General features: G+C 32.1%; 1 protein-coding gene across 3 annotated transcripts in view; it reads left to right on the top strand.

The window, feature by feature from the left end:
• LOC124369254 overlaps positions 1–21189 on the top strand; it is a 276312-nt gene that overhangs the window by 158358 nt on the left and 96765 nt on the right. For all 3 annotated transcript variants that reach the window (XM_046827147.1, XM_046827148.1, XM_046827150.1), the window contains one exon: positions 15633–15788. In XM_046827147.1, coding sequence (XP_046683103.1) covers positions 15633–15788 — 156 coding nt within the window. The remainder of the gene's footprint in view (positions 1–15632; positions 15789–21189) is intronic.

Below are 21189 nucleotides of genomic sequence, written 5' to 3'. Positions count from 1 at the left end.
ATATGCAAAAAGTGTCTTTGATTCGAGAGATCAAACTAAGAAAATGTGTTTTTTATTGTTGCGAAAAGACAACTGCAAACGAGCTGTCTAGCTATCATTAATGAAATAAATTAATGAGATATGTATGTAGTTTCATGAGAGTTATGAATCAGTAAAGCAGCGGACAGTGACCGAATCGCGGATGGACAACATGAACCAGTCAGACCATTTCGGATTGTTGGTTTGACGAGTTGTTAGTTGCTGATCCGGTGTAATTTTTAGTCTAAAATGAACTCGAAAGGGGCTGAGTGAAATGAGTAAAATATCGGCCAACAGAGTTGAGCTTAAACTTTGAGGTTGTGTGAGAGTTGAAGAGCGTCTTCTTCTCTTGAAATATTAATGGTTAACATAGGGGGCTTAGGTGACGAATACTGTGTTGATTTTCCAGAAAAAGTATTAGGTTTATTTATTATTTATGTGAGTATTTTATTGTTAGGTCAGTCTTGAATGTTCAGTTATTAATAATTATGCTTGATGGTGTTAAGCCCTATTTTGTTATGCAAGATATGTACAGGTCGGTCAGGCCTCAAGTGGCTTAGTGCAGTATACGCAAGTCCTAATTCACTAAGAAAAGACTATTTAATTAGCATCACAATAGCCTCAATATATCTTATTAATTGGTTATGTATAAATAATGAATCGAATTTGGAAGGAATAGTAATACTGCGTTCTGTTTGGGAGTTGGTGGATTGATTAGACACATCTAACTGATGTGATGGAGACTGCTCTGATTGATTGAGCTGACTTGAGTTAACTTACAGCAATCTGTTAGTTTTATTTCCTCGGCCGAAATGATTTGTTTCTGAGTAAATTTTGAAACCGTTAGCCGAGTCAGCTTAATAACACGTGTTTGGGGTAATTGGATTGTGCACCTGCTGTTGTTGCTCTACATACAGCAGATCTCTTAAATTCTCCAGATCCACTTTGTCTGTTTGTGTAGGCAGTGAGTGGAAATAGATGGCAAAAAATTTAGAAAGCCTACAGGCGCATGGCTTGACCTTGGATACAGCATCCTAGTTGGTATTGGGTTTTTTTTTGTGATTTGGGTGGCCTTCGGATGTGGACTGAATAATATTAGGCCTTTACAATGGATTCCTTTTATTTTCAGACATGCTCTAGAAAATATCAACCATATAATGGAACCGACAGAAGATGTGCAGCTTCTGAACTACAGAAATTATAAGATAGCTTAAGTTGTAGATGGCTAGCCTACTATTTCCCCCTCGCCATCACTTCCATTTGAGGGGGAGTATTATAACCTCATGCTATGTTCAACGAAGTTCACGATACTTTTGTATAGCTCATAACTAAATCCAAAATAAATTTTTGAATCATTATTTGAGCAGATGCCATTGATTTTCTTCCTATGATATGTAACTTATTACATCTTGGAATAACCCAGCTATACAGGCTGAAGGTTGAGAAGTTCAAAAGAAATAACAATATTTATAATCTAATATTATTACCAGATAGCAAAATAATAATTATATTATTTAATGATACGCTTATTAATGACTGTTAATAAAGTCCATAAAGAATAGTACGACCTTTTGCTATAAAAATAAATATTTTAACTTTTTAAACGAACATGTAAAAATGTATAAGGGTTCCACTCACAAATTTTATTCGAACTGCATCCCTGTATGATAACAGCGTTTGGGTAAGTGTTTGGCATAGCGGAATTAAAATTTTGCGTGAGGATATTACACATGTAATAATGAAAGATACTAGAATCATCAGCCAGTGCCATGGGCGTTGTCGTCTAACGTCATTGTCAGTTGCTAACTAAATAAAAGCACACTAAGAAATGTTTAGCGCGGTGACATTTGGTGACAAATGGTTTTGAGATTGCCAATTTTACGTGTAATGTGTTAATGACATATGAGTGACACAACTCATGTAGGCGATTTTTCCGGCGGAGAATTCCGTGTTATGATTACCTTTATCGTGGGGATAGCAATAGATCGTTTCCGAAATAATTGCCGCATATTCTAGAGACCATTGTCCGTAATAACATCAATAAAAAGTAAAATGCCAGATACGCAATACTGGTAAAACACTGGTGTTGATGATGACAGTTTTCAATGTCAGATCTATTCATATCAGGTTGAATTATCAACCATAAGGATCAGAAAATGGTTTTAACAAATGCCTATAGCTATGAATGGCCCTTTTTGTGCGTCTTTCATGGACAACGTAACGAGGTATGGCAATTATTGTATATTATTCAAAGTTTTAACGAATATCTGTTACAAAATATTTCGAGAATCTCTTGCTTCAAAATATATGATAAAAAGTCTCATAGATAAGAAATATAACATGCATTAAATAGATAAATGAATGTAATCAGATAGACACAGCGTAGGGTTAATGTAAGTGTTTGCACGTGATTATGTGTGGAAATTTGTGAAGGCGTATGAGGAATGATCACAAATAATTCCTCGGATATTCAATACTAGACACTACATTTTCGTCAAATCAACAATACCGGAGGATAATTAGTTCTCCAAAGTTTAAATTTGATTTTTAAACGAAACTAAATAGTTTAATAAAGTTCGATGATTTCGAAAATTTCATTTTGGCTAACTACTTTTATATTTTAAATGGTAAAGAATCGATCAAAATTGACAGATCCTATAAAATAACTGCATTACAATGCACAAAAGAGGTATGGAGAAGCAAATGGGAATACAGTGTATGTTATAGGAATAGTAACATACATAATAAATGAAATGAATACATTATTGCTAATGCACTGTTACAAGTATAAATATAGTAGTAGGTCAGTAAATGTTAATGTGTGTCCATTTCCAGTTGAACGTATAAAACTCTCTTTGAACTTACAGCACCGAAGGTATGTCTCATTGACAACCCCTCTGTTCAAAATGCTATTTTCATAGGAATAATGTAAGATCGATCAAATCTGTTATAAAACATTTCAGTATTCTATTATGTTAAATTTTGCTACAAAATACAGTAATATAAACGTCATGAATACAAATTCAATGGGAGAAGGATTGACTCCCGCATTTCATGTGCGTAGTTGGTTAAGTTATAGCTTAGTCCAGACTCCAGAGACAAACGCCCATTAGGAGTCATTGTCCTGTGACGAGGCACTTACACGCGACGATCACGTGTGTGTGTGTGTGTGTGTGTGTGTGTGTGTGTGTGTGTGTGTGTGTGTGTCTGTGTGAGTGGAGATATAGACGGAGCTCGAGCTGGACTTAACATTTAATGGCTGGAAAACACGCAAGCCTTACTGATGTATTAAAGAACCCTACTGTTATAGAGGTCGGCAGGTCTCTTTTCGCCCACGTTGCTGTATGATATGGTGATCACAATTTTACATTAGTACATTCATTACTTTTAATAAGTGTGTGCGCATGGTCAGTTTTTACTTTACCTATTCTGTGAATTCTACAAAAATTTCAAGTTTCTTTGAATTTCAATTCAATGGATAGTATTATCATTTAAAAATGAACATCACCACTATAGTACGCAGCCTATTATTGGTCTGTCTATTTAATTTAAGAATCAAAAACAAGAAATTAAAACCTGTTCGTTCTTTTAAATTGAAATACGTTCCTTTTACTAATTACTGTGTAAAACAAAATAGTGGTAGCACGTCACCAAACGTTACATTTCCTTGGTAGTGTTTTGAGCTATAAAACTGCAAAGAACTACTTATAAATTTACATAACACTATATACTTGTGCAAATAAATGGTAATAAAGCTATCCACATTACCAAGAATATATTGCATACTAGTTTGTTGTTTTACTAGGTTAACTACAAATTGAAATAGATGTGTAAAACCTCCAGTGATTTAGTCTGAAGGAGATAAACGAAGAGACCCAGCTTGTAAAGATTATTAAAAACTATATTACCGCTTTGTTACGCAACTTATTTATACGTTTTTAAGCATATGAATAAGCATAATAAATGTATTAGATTGTTGGCACAAATATATAACATTAAATGAACTTCAGGCAGAGACAGTGCCAAAGTGACATGTATTAAGTTTCATATTCTATATTTTATATTGCACGAATAATAAAACACAACACAACGGTTCTCTTTATTCACTGTCATTAGACATTAGTCCTGTTGTTTTACTTTTATGTATAATGAATCTTCTTATGAGTGGATTTGAGGTAGGCTTTTGTTACAATTAAATAAACAATCCTGAGAAAATGTCTACATGGTTAGAGAATTTACTCAGCTAGTTTTTATTTTTCGCTCTACAAACATTGTTGTACAATTTTTACAATTTAAGACACGAAAAATACGGCTATATTTCTGTTATTGGTATAGATAAATGGGTGGTTAGGACTGAAAAAGAGTTTAACCTATCTAAAAATTATGAAGTTAAAATAGATTATGATGTGATGAAAGTTTATTCGTTACAACAAAAACTGATTATTACTTTTGTTAAATCGCCCCAGTCAATATATCTTATGACGGAGTAGATACTGTCGTTTCTTGATCCTCATTTGACAGTGACATATCACATAATTGAAAACAGAAATTTTTAACCACAATTTCACATCTCAAATAAGTAACATTATATAAAAATACTTACTAGCGGAGATTAGTTTCTTACACTGGCTTAGTCGGCACTCGAATATATAGCACACTCTCGATCTCCAACAGATTACGCTGTAACACGTGACAGCTGAAATATGTTGTCTATCTGTGTCTGAAAACAGGAAAGCACAGGGTTGGTAGCCACTGGTGGATGTGCTAAAGCTGAGTCATGAAGGAACCTGACAGATGGTTTACATTGATTAATTTGTATGAATTAAAGATGTCATCTTTTGTGGTGAGTAGGAAAATGTGTACGATTTAAGTTTACAAATTGAAACAGGGCTGTACTCCATTAGCACGTTAGGTTAGAATATCCTAGATCTCTGTTTGCAAAGTGAAACACGGCTGTACTCTATTAGCACGTTAGGTTGAGAAAGTCCCAGATCTCTATTTGCAAAGTGAAACACGGCTGTAATCCATTAACACGTTAGGTTGAGAAAGTCCCAGATCTCTATTTGGAAAGTAAAACACGGTTGTACTCCATTAGCACGTTAGATTGAGAAAGTCCCAGATCTCTATTTGCAAAGTGAAACACGGCTGTACTCCATTAGCACGTTTAGTTGAGAAAGTCCCAGGTCTCTATTTGCAAAGTGAAACACGACTGTACTCCAGTAGCACGTTAGGTTGAGAAAGTCCCAGATCTCTATTTGCAAAGTGAAACACGGCTGTACTCCATTAGCACGTTAGATTGAGAAAGTCCCAGATCTCTATTTGCAAAGTGAAACACGGCTGTACTCCATTAGCACGTTAGGTTGAGAAAGTCCCAGATCTCTATTTGCAAAGTGAAACACGGCTGTACTCCATTAGCACGTTTGGTTGAGAAAGTCCCAGATCTCTATTTGCAAAGTGAAACACGGCTGCACTCCATTAGCACGTTAGGTTGAGAAAGTCCCAGAAAGAGCGCAATACTTGTATGATACGCAAATAAAGGTACCAAAGTAAATCCTGTAAAATCCGATATTCATTTGAAGCAATCTATTAGCGGTTACGCTCATTTCTCTTTCAGGCTTGGACAAATTATTTGGCGAATTGTCTCGTTTGTTAAGTTAGTTATATCGTTGAAACGCTCAATTGAAATTTTGCACTAAAAAGACAACTAATTTCAATGATAATAGTTACTATGAAACCTTGTCAAGTTATCTGTGATTTTTTATGTTTAATTTTGCCACCAATTATTTATCAATCTCAATAGTTAGAATAAATAAGTGTTTTGTTTTACGCTTGTTACATAACCAAAATATGTTTATCTACTTTGAATTTAAGTAAAAGCATAGCATCTCATCTAAAACTTTCTCTGGTTAAATTTGCTATAACTAACTTACCATGTGCTGAGTTAAGATAGAAGCAATATTTTAATTTTTTTAATGTACGAGTATTACACTTAGGAATTGTTTCTTATAATTGAATTTTCAACTGTTATCTCTTCAATGGTAAACCCCATTACCATAATATGTACTATAGTAAACAAGAATACATTCAAACTTGGGAATTTTGTGTATTTATTAGTGTTAACATTTCATCTGAACTATCGCAAATATCGCTGACAGAGAGATCCAAGTCCAATGTCATGTGACGCGGAAAGGAGTAAAAAGAGAATTTCTGTCTCGGAGATGTTTATAAACATCTCGGCTTCTCGACAAAGAGTTTCTATTAGACCTATACTCTAGTCTACCAACTCGGGGACAACTTTAGAGAGAGAGTCTATGAGAAATAATTTGTTGAGACTTTCTCATTGTCCATTATTGATTTCCCAATAATCTCAGAATAGTTATAACAGTAAGTTACAGGTAAGTTTTTTGTTTTCATTTACTTCAAATCTACGTAGGACAATTTACCTATTTTTACAAAGCACAGTTTATTACGGCATTTATGTTATATAAATAAAATAAACAAAGTTTACTCGTTCAAACATTATAAATTTAAGTTAGTCTGAAAACTTCAAAACAATTGATGTACTAACAATATTAAACTTTTAAAACGGCCTATCTGAGAACTAAACTCTTCATTAATAACGTAAGTTCCCTAAAAAAATGATAGTGCCTATTATAATGTGTAATTTAATTTAAATAATAACAATTTACAAAATAATATGTTTATTCAAATGAAACACAATTTTTTCGAAGTATGTAGCACCCGAGGCTGTCGTGATGCCCTTTATAAAATAAAATACAATATCTAATTAGAAATTTTAAGTTAACAATACATACATTTAAATTACTACTGCATTATGAGACTTTGAATTTTACTCTGAAATTGAAGTTAATGTCATACAATTACTACTGCTTGTAATCCCCAAGATTCTACCACGATTAAACCTAATTGGTTCAACTTCTTACTAAGTACATATGCCTTCGGCATTAATTACAAACTTCAGCGTGCTTCTTAACATTTATTATTTATAATAACTTGAATTTTTATTTTAAAATTAAATTTTCTTTCTTGATAACATCTAAAACATATTTGAATACCGTTATAATTGCTATAGTAGCCACATGCAAACTTAGCGTTTGGGTATTTCAAAAACAGTATATTTAAAAGGTGTATTATTATGTGTATGTAAAATATTTTAAATTACAAAGGTGTATTACAAAACAATTTTATCTATAATGACGGTTTATGTGCTCTATAAAATTATATTTTTAATTTTTAAAGCTCACAAAAAGCTTATACAAGTAAAATTAACTTTTTATAAATCATTATTTTCATTAGATAGTGTAACTATAAATAGTACTAAGCAATTAAATAGGTATTAAGAATACTTTACATGGTGATTTTAAAATGTTATGCGTTAATGTGATTTATAAAACTAATTATTGCTTTATAGTGATAAATAGTGTTATAATGTTTAAAATATTTAAATTCACTTAAAATCTTTTAAAGTGAAAATTACTTTACATATCAGTACAATCTATATACAGATGGATAATTATACTCTCTGTATGTATTTTCCTGTTTAAATGTTTACTTAATGTCTGTTTATTAAATATTATCTGGAAAACTAATGTAATATAGTTCGTAATCGGTTCGTAATAGGAAATATTACTGCAAATTTGATAATGATATATGGTATGAATATCGGTATTCTACATACCATATTACTGAACAAAAGATAAAGCAATAAATAATCTACTTATTAGCTTACATAAAGTCCAATAAAATAACTCTTCAAGTAATACCAACGCACTAGTATACAAGGTCTTTTTGTTAAAGCTAGTGTTTAAAATATTAAACTATATTTGTTCCTAATTACCTGTAGGCATAAGGCTTATCCTGATCTTTTCAGCTGTTAGATCACTTTAAACAATCATGTAGGCTTTAAACAATAAATGATGCATTTGTATTGTATTAGCTACTACATCACTTCCTGTTACATCCATATGTTCAACTTTTAATTCAAATATATATATATATATATATATACAGGGTGATTCGGTTAGTGTTACCGGCACTTTCTGAGCTGATTGTACTATAAAAAATAAAGAAAAAAGTTCATATAAACATGGGTCCGGAAATGCTTCCTTACTGGGTTATGGCCAATTGAAGATTTCACCCAAAATTGTGTGCAGGAGGTCAAATGATGATTTGCCGCGTGTTTATGAAGAGATATTTATAGGCGAATGCAACTTTTTCTAACGGATTTTTGGATGAGAAATTGAATAAAGTTCATCTCATAGCTGTATCTCATTTAGTTTTTTTGTTATACTACAAAAAACAGAAATAAAATAATTTTGAAAACACTTTTTTAAGGTTTAACGGACAATTATTTTGTTAAATAGGCATTGAAGACCCACATTTTTACAAAGAAACTTGCAGAAAATTTAATTCTGAATAAAATTATGTGCCACACGGCTATTAACAGCGAAGTATTAGTTTCTGGAATTTAATTTTACAACAAACATTCTATCAAGCAAGAAATACGTATTTAGTAAATAAACACCGTAATGTAATGATATAAGGTACACAAATAATTGATTAGCATACAATTGTAAATACGATTTTAATAGATTAATGCTCAACTAAAAAACAATAATACTATTACTTTTTAGGACTATCCAAATGGTTACATCATGTACCTACATATCTTTGTCACGTTAGCTTTACAGAAGGCAAATTATGTTTTTATAAGTTGGTATCACAAATCAGCTGTTCAACAATACACTGAAATTTATTGAGGAATCCAAATTATTTGTTACCAATTCTGTACTAGTTTAATGAGTGCAATTTAATACAATTAATTTACTACTCGTTTGTTAGTGAAGTGTATTTTAAAGTAACTTACTATCACAATTGCAATGCCTTTGTTATTTACAACGGAAGAATATGCCGACATGGTATTTGTCTTAGGCGTTTGTGACGGAAATGCAACCGCTTCTACTGCAGAATACCGAAGACGATTTCCTAATCGCAGAGTTCCAAACCCAAAAACGATCAGTGGATCATTTCGTACCCTAAGAGTAACAGGTAAACTTCCTAGTATTAATAATTATCGGGATCGCCCTGCCCAGAATAATTTAGATATGGAAGAGGCTATAATCATGGCCACTGAACGCAGTCCTGGTGTCAGTACACGGCGTCTTTCTAGGCGATTCGCAGTGTCTCAGTCTGAAGTATGGAGAACTTTGCGCAAAAATAGCATGTTCCCTTACCATAAACAACAAGTTCAAAGTATTCAACCAACAGATCCTCCTCTTCGATTGGAATTTTGCAACTGGTTAATTAGAAACCGTCAACATCATAGAACCATTTTATTCACTGATGAAGCTCAATTTACCCGAGATGGCGTCAACAACCTTCACAATGAACACACTTGGGCAGAGGGAAATCCACATAGTACAATCGTGCGCAACTTTCAACACAGATTTAGTGTAAATGTATGGTGTGGACTCATTCATGATCGATTAATAGGACCATTCATTCTCCGAGGACATCTAAATTCCCGCATTTACCTAGAATTCCTTACAGAACAACTACCACTATTATTAGAAGATGTTCCATTAGCAGCAAGGTGCAATATTATTTATCAACATGATGGTGCCCCTGCCCACTTTTCCCATAATGTAACAATGCACTTAAACGAGCAGTTTCCCGGGCGATGGATTGGTCGCGGTGGACCACACACTTGGCCACCAAGATCACCAGATCTAACTCCATTAGATTTCTGTATATGGGGTTGGATGAAGAACCTGGTGTACCAGGAAAAAGTAAATACACGTGAAGAGTTAATAAATCGAATTGAAGATGCCACCGCACAAATCAAAAACAATCGTGCAGCGTTGCGGAGGATAACTCGATCAATCAGAAAGCGAGCTGCTAAGTGTATTGAAGTAAAAGGACTGATTTTTGAACACCTGTTATGAAAGTGGTACGTAGTATTATAAGCTTTAGATGAAAAACAATAATTTATTTAAAACTTAATTTAAATTGCATCCTAATAAATCTTATGTGTAGGCTACTCTATGTCATTAAAATGCGGTTTTCCTTTGCTTTGGAATTTCTTGCTTGGTAGAATGTTTGTTGTAAAATTAAATTCCAGAAACTAATACTTCGCTTTTAATAGCCTTGTGGCACATAATTTTATTCAGAGTTAAATTTTCTGCAAGTTTCTTTGTAAAAATGTGGGTCTTCAATGCCTATTTAACAAAATAATTGTCCGTTAAACCTTAAAAAAGTGTTTTCAAAATTATTTTATTTCTGTTTTTTGTAGTATAACAAAAAAACTAAATGAGATACAGCTATGAGATGAACTTTATTCAATTTCTCATCTAAAAATCCGTTAGAAAAATTTGCATTCGCCTATAAATATCTCTTCATAAACACACGGCAAATCATCATTTGACCTCCTGCACACAATTTTGGGTGAAATCTTCAATTGGCCATAACCCAGTAAGGAAGCATTTCCGGACCCATGTTTATATGAACTTTTTTCTTTATTTTTTATAGTACAATCAGCTCGGAAAGTGCCGGTAACACTAACCGAATCACCCTGTATATACACCCACACATGTGTATACAGGGTGATTCATGAAGTTCTCCCCCCACTTCTACAGCACATTGTACTAGTAAAAATAATGAAAAAATGTTATATAAACATAGGTCCGAAAACGCTTCGTTAGCGAGTTACATCTAGCGAAAGATTTCGCCTGAATTCCTGGGTAAAGAGTAAAATAAAGCCATACTGAACTTTTGGAAAGGTTAATTAAGTAAGAAATATCGTGGATTCTTATGTATTTTTACCTGATAAAGCTAATAAAATAGGTTTCAGAACTGTACCTGTAGTAGTTTTTGAGGGATTCAGGGTTAAATGTAAAAAATTGGGGCACGAAACAATGTTTTTTTAAGTTTGATGTACAATAACTTTGTTAAATTGGTAATAAATACATAAAATCAACAAACATTAATTGTAGAGAATTTAATTCTGAGAAAATTGATATAATCAAAGTCTAAAATAAAACAGAAATAAGTACCAAAAAATCGATTTTATTCAGTATAATACATTACTAGCTGTAAAGAAATACCGTACAGTATTTAGTTAAAATAAAACAAAAACAAAATGTTTGTTCCTTAATGATGAGATAAATTGAGAAAACAAGATTAACTGTTAAATAAATTTGTTTGTAAATAAAAATATCATGTCTTATTACGTTGTATTTTTTTTTTTTAATAAAAGTTTACATCAAATGTTCGAAAATAAATGAAGCAAACATTTTCCCATTATTGTTTACTAATCATCGAAATGCAGTTTTTTGTTTTATTAATTTCTAAGTTGGTAACGCACGAATAACAGCTGATCAACAATGGTATTCTGTACTGTTACGTTAGAACTGTGTATTAGTGGTGTTTTGCAAGCTACAGCAGGAGATCGGGTTCTGTGAATCGTGTTATTAAATGCAATTTTTCTGTGAGTTATAATTCGATTGTTTATTCAGCGAAAAAATGCCTTACTTATTTACATCAGAGGAATATGCTGATATGGTTTTTATCTTGGGTTACTGTAATGGTAATGCTAGAGCTGCTGTAGAAGAATATGAACTACGTTACCCTAATAGGAGGATTCCAGATACCAAAACAATTTCGGGAACTTTTCGTACTCTTCGGGAAACAGGATCACTACCAAGTACTAGAACCAATTATGAACGAGCTGTCCAACTTGATGATGATATTGTTATTAATGCTGTTCATCGCAGACCAGGTGTAAGTACACGACGTATTTCTAGGCGGATAGGAGTTTCGCAGTCAACGGTGTGGAGGTCACTTAATCGAAACAAATTTTATCCGTTTCATAAACAAAAGGTTCAACATCTACAGCTAGGGGATGGTCCGCTTCGTTTGGAGTTTTGCAACTTTTTGAATATTAATAATCAACTCTACAAGCGTATTTTGTTTACGGATGAGGCACAACTCACTCGGGATGGTGTCAATAACTTGCACAATGAACACTCATGGGCAGAAGAGAATCCACATGAGGTAGTGGAACAGAACTTTCAACACCGATTTAGCGTCAATGTCTGGTGTGGCCTTTTGCACAATCGGCTGATTGGACCTTTCATATTACCTGGACGCCTAAATGCTGAGTTCTATTTGCATTTCCTTCAAGAAGAGTTGCCGCAGCTGTTAGAGAATGTTCCTTTACATCTCAGACAAAATTTGTACTTCCAGCATGACAGAGCACCTCCCCACTTTTCACGTGCCGTTTCTGCTTACTTAAATCATCAATTTCCTGGACACTGGATTGGTCGTGGAGGGCCTCACCCTTGGCCACCAAGATCACCAGATCTATCTCCATTGGATTATTGCATCTGGGGATGGATGAAAGACATTGTATACAAGACAAAAGTGAATTCTCGTGATGAATTAATTGCCCGTATTATGGATTCCGCTGTGCAGATACAGGGAAGTCTTGAAAAATTAAGAAACGCAACAAAAGCAATACACAAACGTGCTGCAAAATGTCTTGATCATGATGGCCTCATTTTCGAACATCTATTATAAAAAGGTGCGTACGGTTGGCCCAACCTGATTAATTTTGCTTAAAACTAGTAATTGTTTTGTAATCTGGAATCCTCCTATTAGGGTAACGTAGTTCATATTCTTCTACAGCAGCTCTAGCATTACCATTACAGTAACCCAAGATAAAAACCATATCAGCATATTCCTCTGATGTAAATAAGTAAGGCATTTTTTCGCTGAATAAACAATCGAATTATAACTCACAGAAAAATTGCATTTAATAACACGATTCACAGAACCCGATCTCCTGCTGTAGCTTGCAAAACACCACTAATACACAGTTCTAACGTAACAGTACAGAATACCATTGTTGATCAGCTGTTATTCGTGCGTTACCAACTTAGAAATTAATAAAACAAAAAACTGCATTTCGATGATTAGTAAACAATAATGGGAAAATGTTTGCTTCATTTATTTTCGAACATTTGATGTAAACTTTTATTAAAAAAAAAAAATACAACGTAATAAGACATGATATTTTTATTTACAAACAAATTTATTTAACAGTTAATCTTGTTTTCTCAATTTATCTCATCATTAAGGAACAAACATTTTGTTTTTGTTTTATTTTAACTAAATACTGTACGGTATTTCTTTACAGCTAGTAATGTATTATACTGAATAAAATCGATTTTTTGGTACTTATTTCTGTTTTATTTTAGACTTTGATTATATCAATTTTCTCAGAATTAAATTCTCTACAATTAATGTTTGTTGATTTTATGTATTTATTACCAATTTAACAAAGTTATTGTACATCAAACTTAAAAAAACATTGTTTCGTGCCCCAATTTTTTGCATTTAACCCTGAATCCCTCAAAAACTACTACAGGTACAGTTCTGAAACCTATTTTATTAGCTTTATCAGGTAAAAATACATAAGAATCCACGATATTTCTTACTTAATTAACCTTTCCAAAAGTTCAGTATGGCTTTATTTTACTCTTTACCCAGGAATTCAGGCGAAATCTTTCGATAGCTGTAACTCGCTAACAAAGCGTTTTCGGACCTACGTTTATATAACATTTTTTCATTATTTTTACTAGTACAATGTGCTGTAGAAGTGGGTGGAGAACTTCATGAATCACCCTGTATATATGTGTGTGTGTGTATTTATTATTTTAAATAGTAACTTTGTAACTTGTAATCAAAGTGTGAGTTTTAAATAGGTTTTTTAATTTGTGAGTATTTTATTAAAGAGTTTTTGTCATTTTTAGGTACGTATTTTAAGAGTTTAAAAACGCAAATATATAAATTTACAATAATTATTTTTACTTTTCAATAACTTCTTGTTTTGATTTTAAGAACCATAATTTGTGACAAGGCAATCTATAGCTTGTATTTTATAAAGGCCTTAACGAACCCCTGCAGGAAGACCCAAATTGACGTATTTCTCCAAGAAAAAGTTACTGCCGCTTCTAGGGTTAATTAAGAGCCAGTTAGGATCTAGTCTAAAGAACCCAAGCAAAGATCCTTTGTTTGAAATCATCAAAGAAGTTAACGAAGTCGTTACCAAATATAAACGCGCAACGTTTATCTTAATGGAATTAAAATACAACTTTTTGTTCATTCAGCGACGAAAGTTTTTTTTAACTTAGAAAATCCTGTGTGTGGCAACTCAACTCAATTTGTGGTACTTGTGGTTTGCTGAAGAGAACACAATGTGTCTGCATTTGTGGAGATAGTGTACCACAACAGCGAGGTGGGAAAATCCGCAATCTTGTTCTATCCTATTAAAGTTTAATCAGCAACGATTCGATTAAATTTTAGGACTGTCCCTTTTTTATTAGCACCCATTTAAAATTGTCTCTTAAAATAATAGTTAAAAACTAAGAACGTAATTAGTATTTAAGAATATGTATTATTTGCAATAACTGCTCTACAATAGATTGCCTCTCAGTGATTAAAAAGTAAACTTATTCGAATAACTTATTCTAATAATGATTTTTTCTATGAAATGTTTTTTTTATAATATGTTCTTAGATTACAGGTAGAATGCCTCTTTATAATTTTTTTGTAAATTTGTTGGCAAGTAAAATAAAAGATGAAATATATATATATATATATAGTTATTCCTTTTTGGCCTAAAGTAAAATTAAATAATTTTATTTTGAAGTCGAATTTACTAGACGTATTTTTTAACAAAGTCATCCTAGAGACTTAAGTTTCTAAGATATATATATCCCATTGGTTCTAGCTGCCCTCTAAGTAGTAGAATATGGTTATTATTTTATTAACTATCGAGCAGTTATGAACCGAGCCGACGTTTAAGTCCTATAAACGTACACTTAAATAAATGTTGCTGTTTCCACTTATTGTAAATTTAAGAGGAGGAGACGTCTTTGCGTCTTTACAGACATCCTGTATATTTAACAGTAATTAGTTATAGACTAATTATATCAGCTACAGCTGGATGAAGCCGAGTTTATTTTCGTAAGCACCTAAGAGTACAGACCTGAACGCGCTTAAACCTACCTCCCCCTCCCACAACAAATAGTAGTATTTTTTTCGGCTGCTAGTAATCATTATGTTTGAAGCAATTTATTAACTTCCTAAAACTTGCACATTTAGTATTATACATTGCCTCTCACTGTCTTGTTCTTAAAATTCCTCAACCTAAACTACAACAAATTCGTTATTTTTATTTCATTTACAAATTGCTTAATGCTACGACTATTGATAAAGTTAAACGGTTTAACAAGAGTCCATCTATAATGATAATTTTTATTGTATTCTATAAATTTACATAGCTTAAAATAGTTTAAAGTAAAAGTATATACACTTATACAGGATATTATATTATTATGGATACCATTTCATTGCGGTTTTAAGGTATAAAAACACGCAATTCTAGTCCATCTCATTAAAAGGCAGATTAAATCGTTTGGAAAGTGGATAGGTGAAATAGAATAATACTGCATACACTATCAACGTACATCCAAAACCTTCATTGTAAATGAAAGTATAACTTTGATGTTTACAGATTTTGGTTGTTCCAGAGTCTATGGAAGGACGAGGCAATAAGAAGTTCGGAGACCGTTGTGAGGAAACTATGGAGTGTGGATTCAAGGGCTCCTTTTGCGACCCTCTGCTCAAGTCCTGCCAATGTCTACCCAATCTGAGCGCGACCAACCACATCGACAAGTGCGGACACGGTATGTTCTTTTTGATATCAAGTAATTTTGGTGATTATATCATTGACCTTGATACATCGGAGACGTCAAGAAACACTCATCACTTGCATCTGATGATTCCAAATTCTTAGGATAGTATATATTCTTTTTATTAAACACATATTTAGAATGTTTTCACTTTGAGATGAGGGAAACCTATCTTTGTATAAGAAAAGAGTAGTAAGTTTTTTTTAGTTTCTTTGAGTATTTCACTACTAACAGAAACTAAACTAACATTGATTAATAAGCTTTAAAATTTTATTAAGTTTTTGCCAGATTATAAATGCTATATTCGGTTCAATCGCTTGGTTTCCAATAATACGGTATTTAATAAAGAGAGATAAAAAGCTAAGACGCTAGCATAATATCTGGTCATAAATATTATCAGTGATTGGTGGATGTGAACTTATAAAAATTGCATCTAAAATATTGTATTGAACTTGTATTGAATCTAAAATTTACTTAGTTCTCTTTAAAAGACACAAAGTTGTTACTTTCACGGTCACGATATAAAGTCTTAACACTGAGCTACAAACAATAAACTCATTGGTTGGTTTAGGTATATCTGTATCAATTATGGAACAGACACAAGTTGAGGTACTTTCTTGTAAGTGGTAATAAAAACCTCAACAATTCTACTTGTGCTGAATAATCACTTTTAACCATTGCTCAGCACGTATGACCATTGATTTCTTAAACCAAGAAAAGAGGAAATTTTGATCTCGAAAAGCTATTAGTATTTCTAATCAAAGCTACTATTAGATAATAAAATAACCGAAAAGATAACATTAACTATAACTAAAACTAATCACTATTCCATCGTAATAATTCTTATGTTCAATTGTTTGCTAATGCATGTTGTTGTTTCTTAATATCATAGATTTATCAGTGTTTTTATTTACCATATTTTTTTATGTAAAATAGCTTTTTATTCTCACGATCTAAATACATGATATTAGAGGCTAAAACAAAGTACATCGCACCTAATGCTGACGAAGAAATATTCTTTCTTTCCTTACGCGTTGTAACAAAACATATCAAGTTATATACTAACTTTGCAAACAAGTCTTTAACCTCTTTGTAGCACTGGGAATACTCGCCTTGACCAGGTACCACATCTGCTCAGTCCCCTGGGATTGGGGCACGCTGGATAATTCGGGACTCTTGTCTCAGAGGATGTACATACAGTATGCCGAAAATCTTATCATTCTAATTCCACTTATCCCACAATGTTGGTATACTGTTTCCATGCAATGTTTCTTTATTGGTATGAAAATAAAAAATACACTAATTTGGCCGATAGCCAACCTTTACTACCTTAATAGCGGTGTTCTGAATAGAATGACAACTATCCATTACCTGCCAAGATCTTAAAATAATTCACTAATTAAAAACCTTTTGCGATAATAATAAATTTAACTACTTTTATAAATAAATCTAAAATATTGTAATATTTTATGTTCTAATAACAAATGCCTTTTAAGCGAAATGCACATTTACAATTTCAATACTATTAGTATGGGCTGCAAAATCTTTGAAATTTTTAATTGATTTGTTTGGTTTTTCTGTTCTTTAACAGTAACTATCCTAAGAACGAGACCACCTTAGTAGTCATTATTTTATTAACTTGTAAAAATGATATCTAGTACAATCTGGACAAACACAGAGACTTTAAAAATTTTAAACATTTGAAATTAAATAAGCAATTCTACGACGTAAGTGCAAAGGAGATGTAATATTAATGTCAACATATACACATAATTTGAGCCAGTGTGATAGGTAGATACATTACATGCATACAGTAGAACTTCCACAGATAACAGTTTAATCAACCACAAAAATAATATATAGAGCAAATATTGCTTACTGATTCCAAACATGAAAGTTATAGTTTTCATTAAAAATAATAAATTACATCATGCCTTTCTTTCATTCTATAAGTATGTTTAACATAAACATGTGTCAGTTTAAAGCAATAAATAGTCGACAGTGATTTACCAGTGAAGTATTTGCAACAGGTATATCGTGCCGTTCCAATGCTCAGAGCAGGCTGAAGGGCCCTCGCTTAAGTACGGGAGACTACTTTGCTTATTAGTGTATTTCCGGTCCTGTGGTGGAAGTGGTTTAAGTGATGTCGCGTTTTGTATTCCTGGGAAACGCTGTTATAGTAGTGCTGTGGTATAGATTTGAGTTCGTTAATTCATTGAAATATACTTAATATTGATCTTAACCTAAGCAAAATGTAATTTTTTAATTTGATCGTGACTTCCTTCATCTGAAATATGTTAATTAGAAGAATTCATTTGAATAATAAATCCACTGTCTTTGGTAATTTACTAAATATCTTTTTATTTTTTCAATTTTAAATAAACTTTTTTGAAATTTAGTTAAGGATAAACACAAAAGTTACAGATATAAGCATTTGCTTATTCTTTGTTGTGACACAAGTTAATAATGTCAAAATTTAAAAGGTACTAAATAAATCTCTTAATAACAACGTTATTATTATGATTCAAACGCAGCATAATTGCGTAATATTGTGTTTGTACAAGTATTGCCTTATAAAGTTACCGTTATGTGTAACGAGAAAACTTTTCTATCCTCCTTCTTAAAAGATAAACTTCCATAATTCTAGATGAGTTTGCTGTTGTTTAAATAACTTATAACTTTGTAACAGTTTGCTTCAGCCTATGTTACCTATGAAACAACCTAAAAAGTTTTAACGTTTTAATATAACCATTTATTAGAAGAACCAATTAGAAGAAATATTCTTAAAGCAACAAGTATACCATTCATTATTTCAATTGTTCATTAATGTAACACTACTTTTAATATTTTAGATAGGCTTAATATGTTCAAAACAAGATAAGAGATATAATAACAACAGCCATTTCATATGTTTAAATTTATAAACTATTATCTTATGGATACTACTTTATACTTTGGCAAAAATATCTTACAATTCTCAAGAGGTGGTTGGGGCATTTAAGATCATTCCGAACTTATATGATATTTTCATTGCTCATATTTACAGGGGGTGTAAAATGTATGAAAACATCTTAATATTCTAAACCATGGCCGATAAAATTTATAAACTTTGCACAATGTTATAAGGCTTAACCAATAATCTTAACTACATTTTTATATAATAACCATCACACGCTTATATGGAGATCGTCTAGTGGACAGTGTCATAGTAACATAAAATGCAAGCCTAGGTCAATGTGCATATCGCATTAAAGGTCTTTATTATAAGAATATAATGCCGCAAACCATATTTCATAATATCTATTCATTACAAAATGTTGGATGTTAAGAAATAGATGAATACTGAACCGTTGTAATAAACCGTATGGTTGCTATGTTTGATATAATAAACATTGTAGGAATAAATGACATAGAAAATAGAGCACTTTTAAAAAGTATTAATTAATTGAAATTATTTGAAGGGAACCCGCATTTTTATGCAGTCAGAAGGACTTATTAATATTTATTTTGTAGGTAATAAGCTTTTAACTAAAATGTGGCAAAGAAATACTTCAGTTCTTTTCTAATGGCAAATAAATAATTATGATAAATTCCTTATCAACGACCGATTTGACTTCTACGCTTTTATACTCAGAGTGTATTTTTTCTTAGCGTTTAAGTAGATCTTGTAAAGGTTAGTGCATGAAATTAGTGTGTTGATCTTGTACATTTAAAGAATTTATATAAAGATCCCGACTGCAACTAAATTGTTTATTATTTTGGTTTTATTTGTAAATAAATAAATATATATATATATATATATATATATATATATATATATATATATATAATATATATATATATATATATACATATATATATACATATATATATTTATGTATATGTATCACAAACAGGGGGTTCTCATTTATTTTGTAGGTTTACTGCGCATCCTCCCCCCTCAGGACACTTCAGATTGTTTAATTAGCCAGAAATGAATTCCAACTGACGTAGATATACTCTCCAAGTTTCATGTTTCTGTTTCTCAAGCATTAGAATAAAGTAACCTTTTTTATAACCCTGCCAGTTTTATATCAGAGGATAAATAAAGATGTTTTATATACCGGGAAACACTGGATTCAGTAATTTTCATAGTGATCCGTTAATGAAGCCATCAGTAGAATGTATGAATTATATTTAGAAAATATAAGATAAATTACAAAGATTTTATGGAAGCAGTTGTGCACCTAATGAGACAATGAGAATGCCAATTCACCTGGATCACACGATATTTTATATTTTTTAATATATGTGTCTCTGATGTCGAAACGAAATAAATTGTTCGTTTTTAACTTCTCCTTCGTCGGCATTTTTCGGTCTCTTAGGTCGAACATGGCTCCGCATTTCATGTGTCAAGACTGTACAGCATCAGATTCCAGACGCTGCATTAAGTGTAATTTTATCCTTGGGTATTAAAAAACTAAGGAAGAAAACGTGTGGCCATTACTGTCCAAACATGTTGAATGTGCCGAATACGTTTCTGTAATGGTTTCAAACACTCTTGAATATTGTACAAAGTTAAATATATTTTAAATGAACCTAACTAAATACTATAGTACTATAGTATTAGTGAGACATTAAAGTTGTTGATTACTGATCAAAAAACTTTTAAAAATCCAAATTTAATGATTAAAGTATTTTTAAAGTGTTCTTGGAAAGACAGAAATTATGGGTGCATTATTAAAGATCCACCTTTTAACACAGATTGTGAGGTGAAATTCCTGGAGAGATTAAGCATTTGTATCACCGTAAGAGGATAGTGAAAAGCGTCTTTTAATTCTACTACTGAATCCATAGCTTAGTTCTTCACAACCCCAGTGGAGAGTTGCACCAATAAAATATTGTTAATATAATCTGCAGAGTCATTTTTAGGAGTTGGGATCGATTGTTACCTCAGCCAAGACGTGTCTTAGGAACTTGAATGGTGAACAATTAAGTAAATCTTTTCTGGTAATATCCTCAGGTCTTTAACAACCTTGAAAAGACTTTGCGTAACATATTCAGTGCCATCCTCCAACTTATACTCGTATAACTTATTTTCTTCTATGTCTAAAAGTAAGTGGGAGAATTCATAATATATTAGGACACTGTTAAAAGATAAGACTACAACATTGGGTTACAAGATAGTACAATTACATGTAGTGTCCTGTTTAAAACGTAAAATGATCTCTTATGTGACAAAGTATACTCGTTCCAGACAATCAGCTTACAATCTGGAACATTTGGGCTGAGTTAGATTGCTTTAAATGTTCATCATTGGAGTGTTAGTAATGTTTAAGTTAAGGGATAACCTAAATGCCGAATGTGCAGTTCTCCCCATCTAACAACATGGCTGCTGTGTCAGATGATGCAAACG

This window comes from Homalodisca vitripennis, chromosome X (assembly GCF_021130785.1).
Source record: "Homalodisca vitripennis isolate AUS2020 chromosome X, UT_GWSS_2.1, whole genome shotgun sequence".
NCBI lineage: Eukaryota > Metazoa > Arthropoda > Insecta > Hemiptera > Cicadellidae > Homalodisca > Homalodisca vitripennis.
Note: the sequence above shows the minus strand (reverse complement) of the source record. Positions and strands in the feature narration are given on the sequence as shown.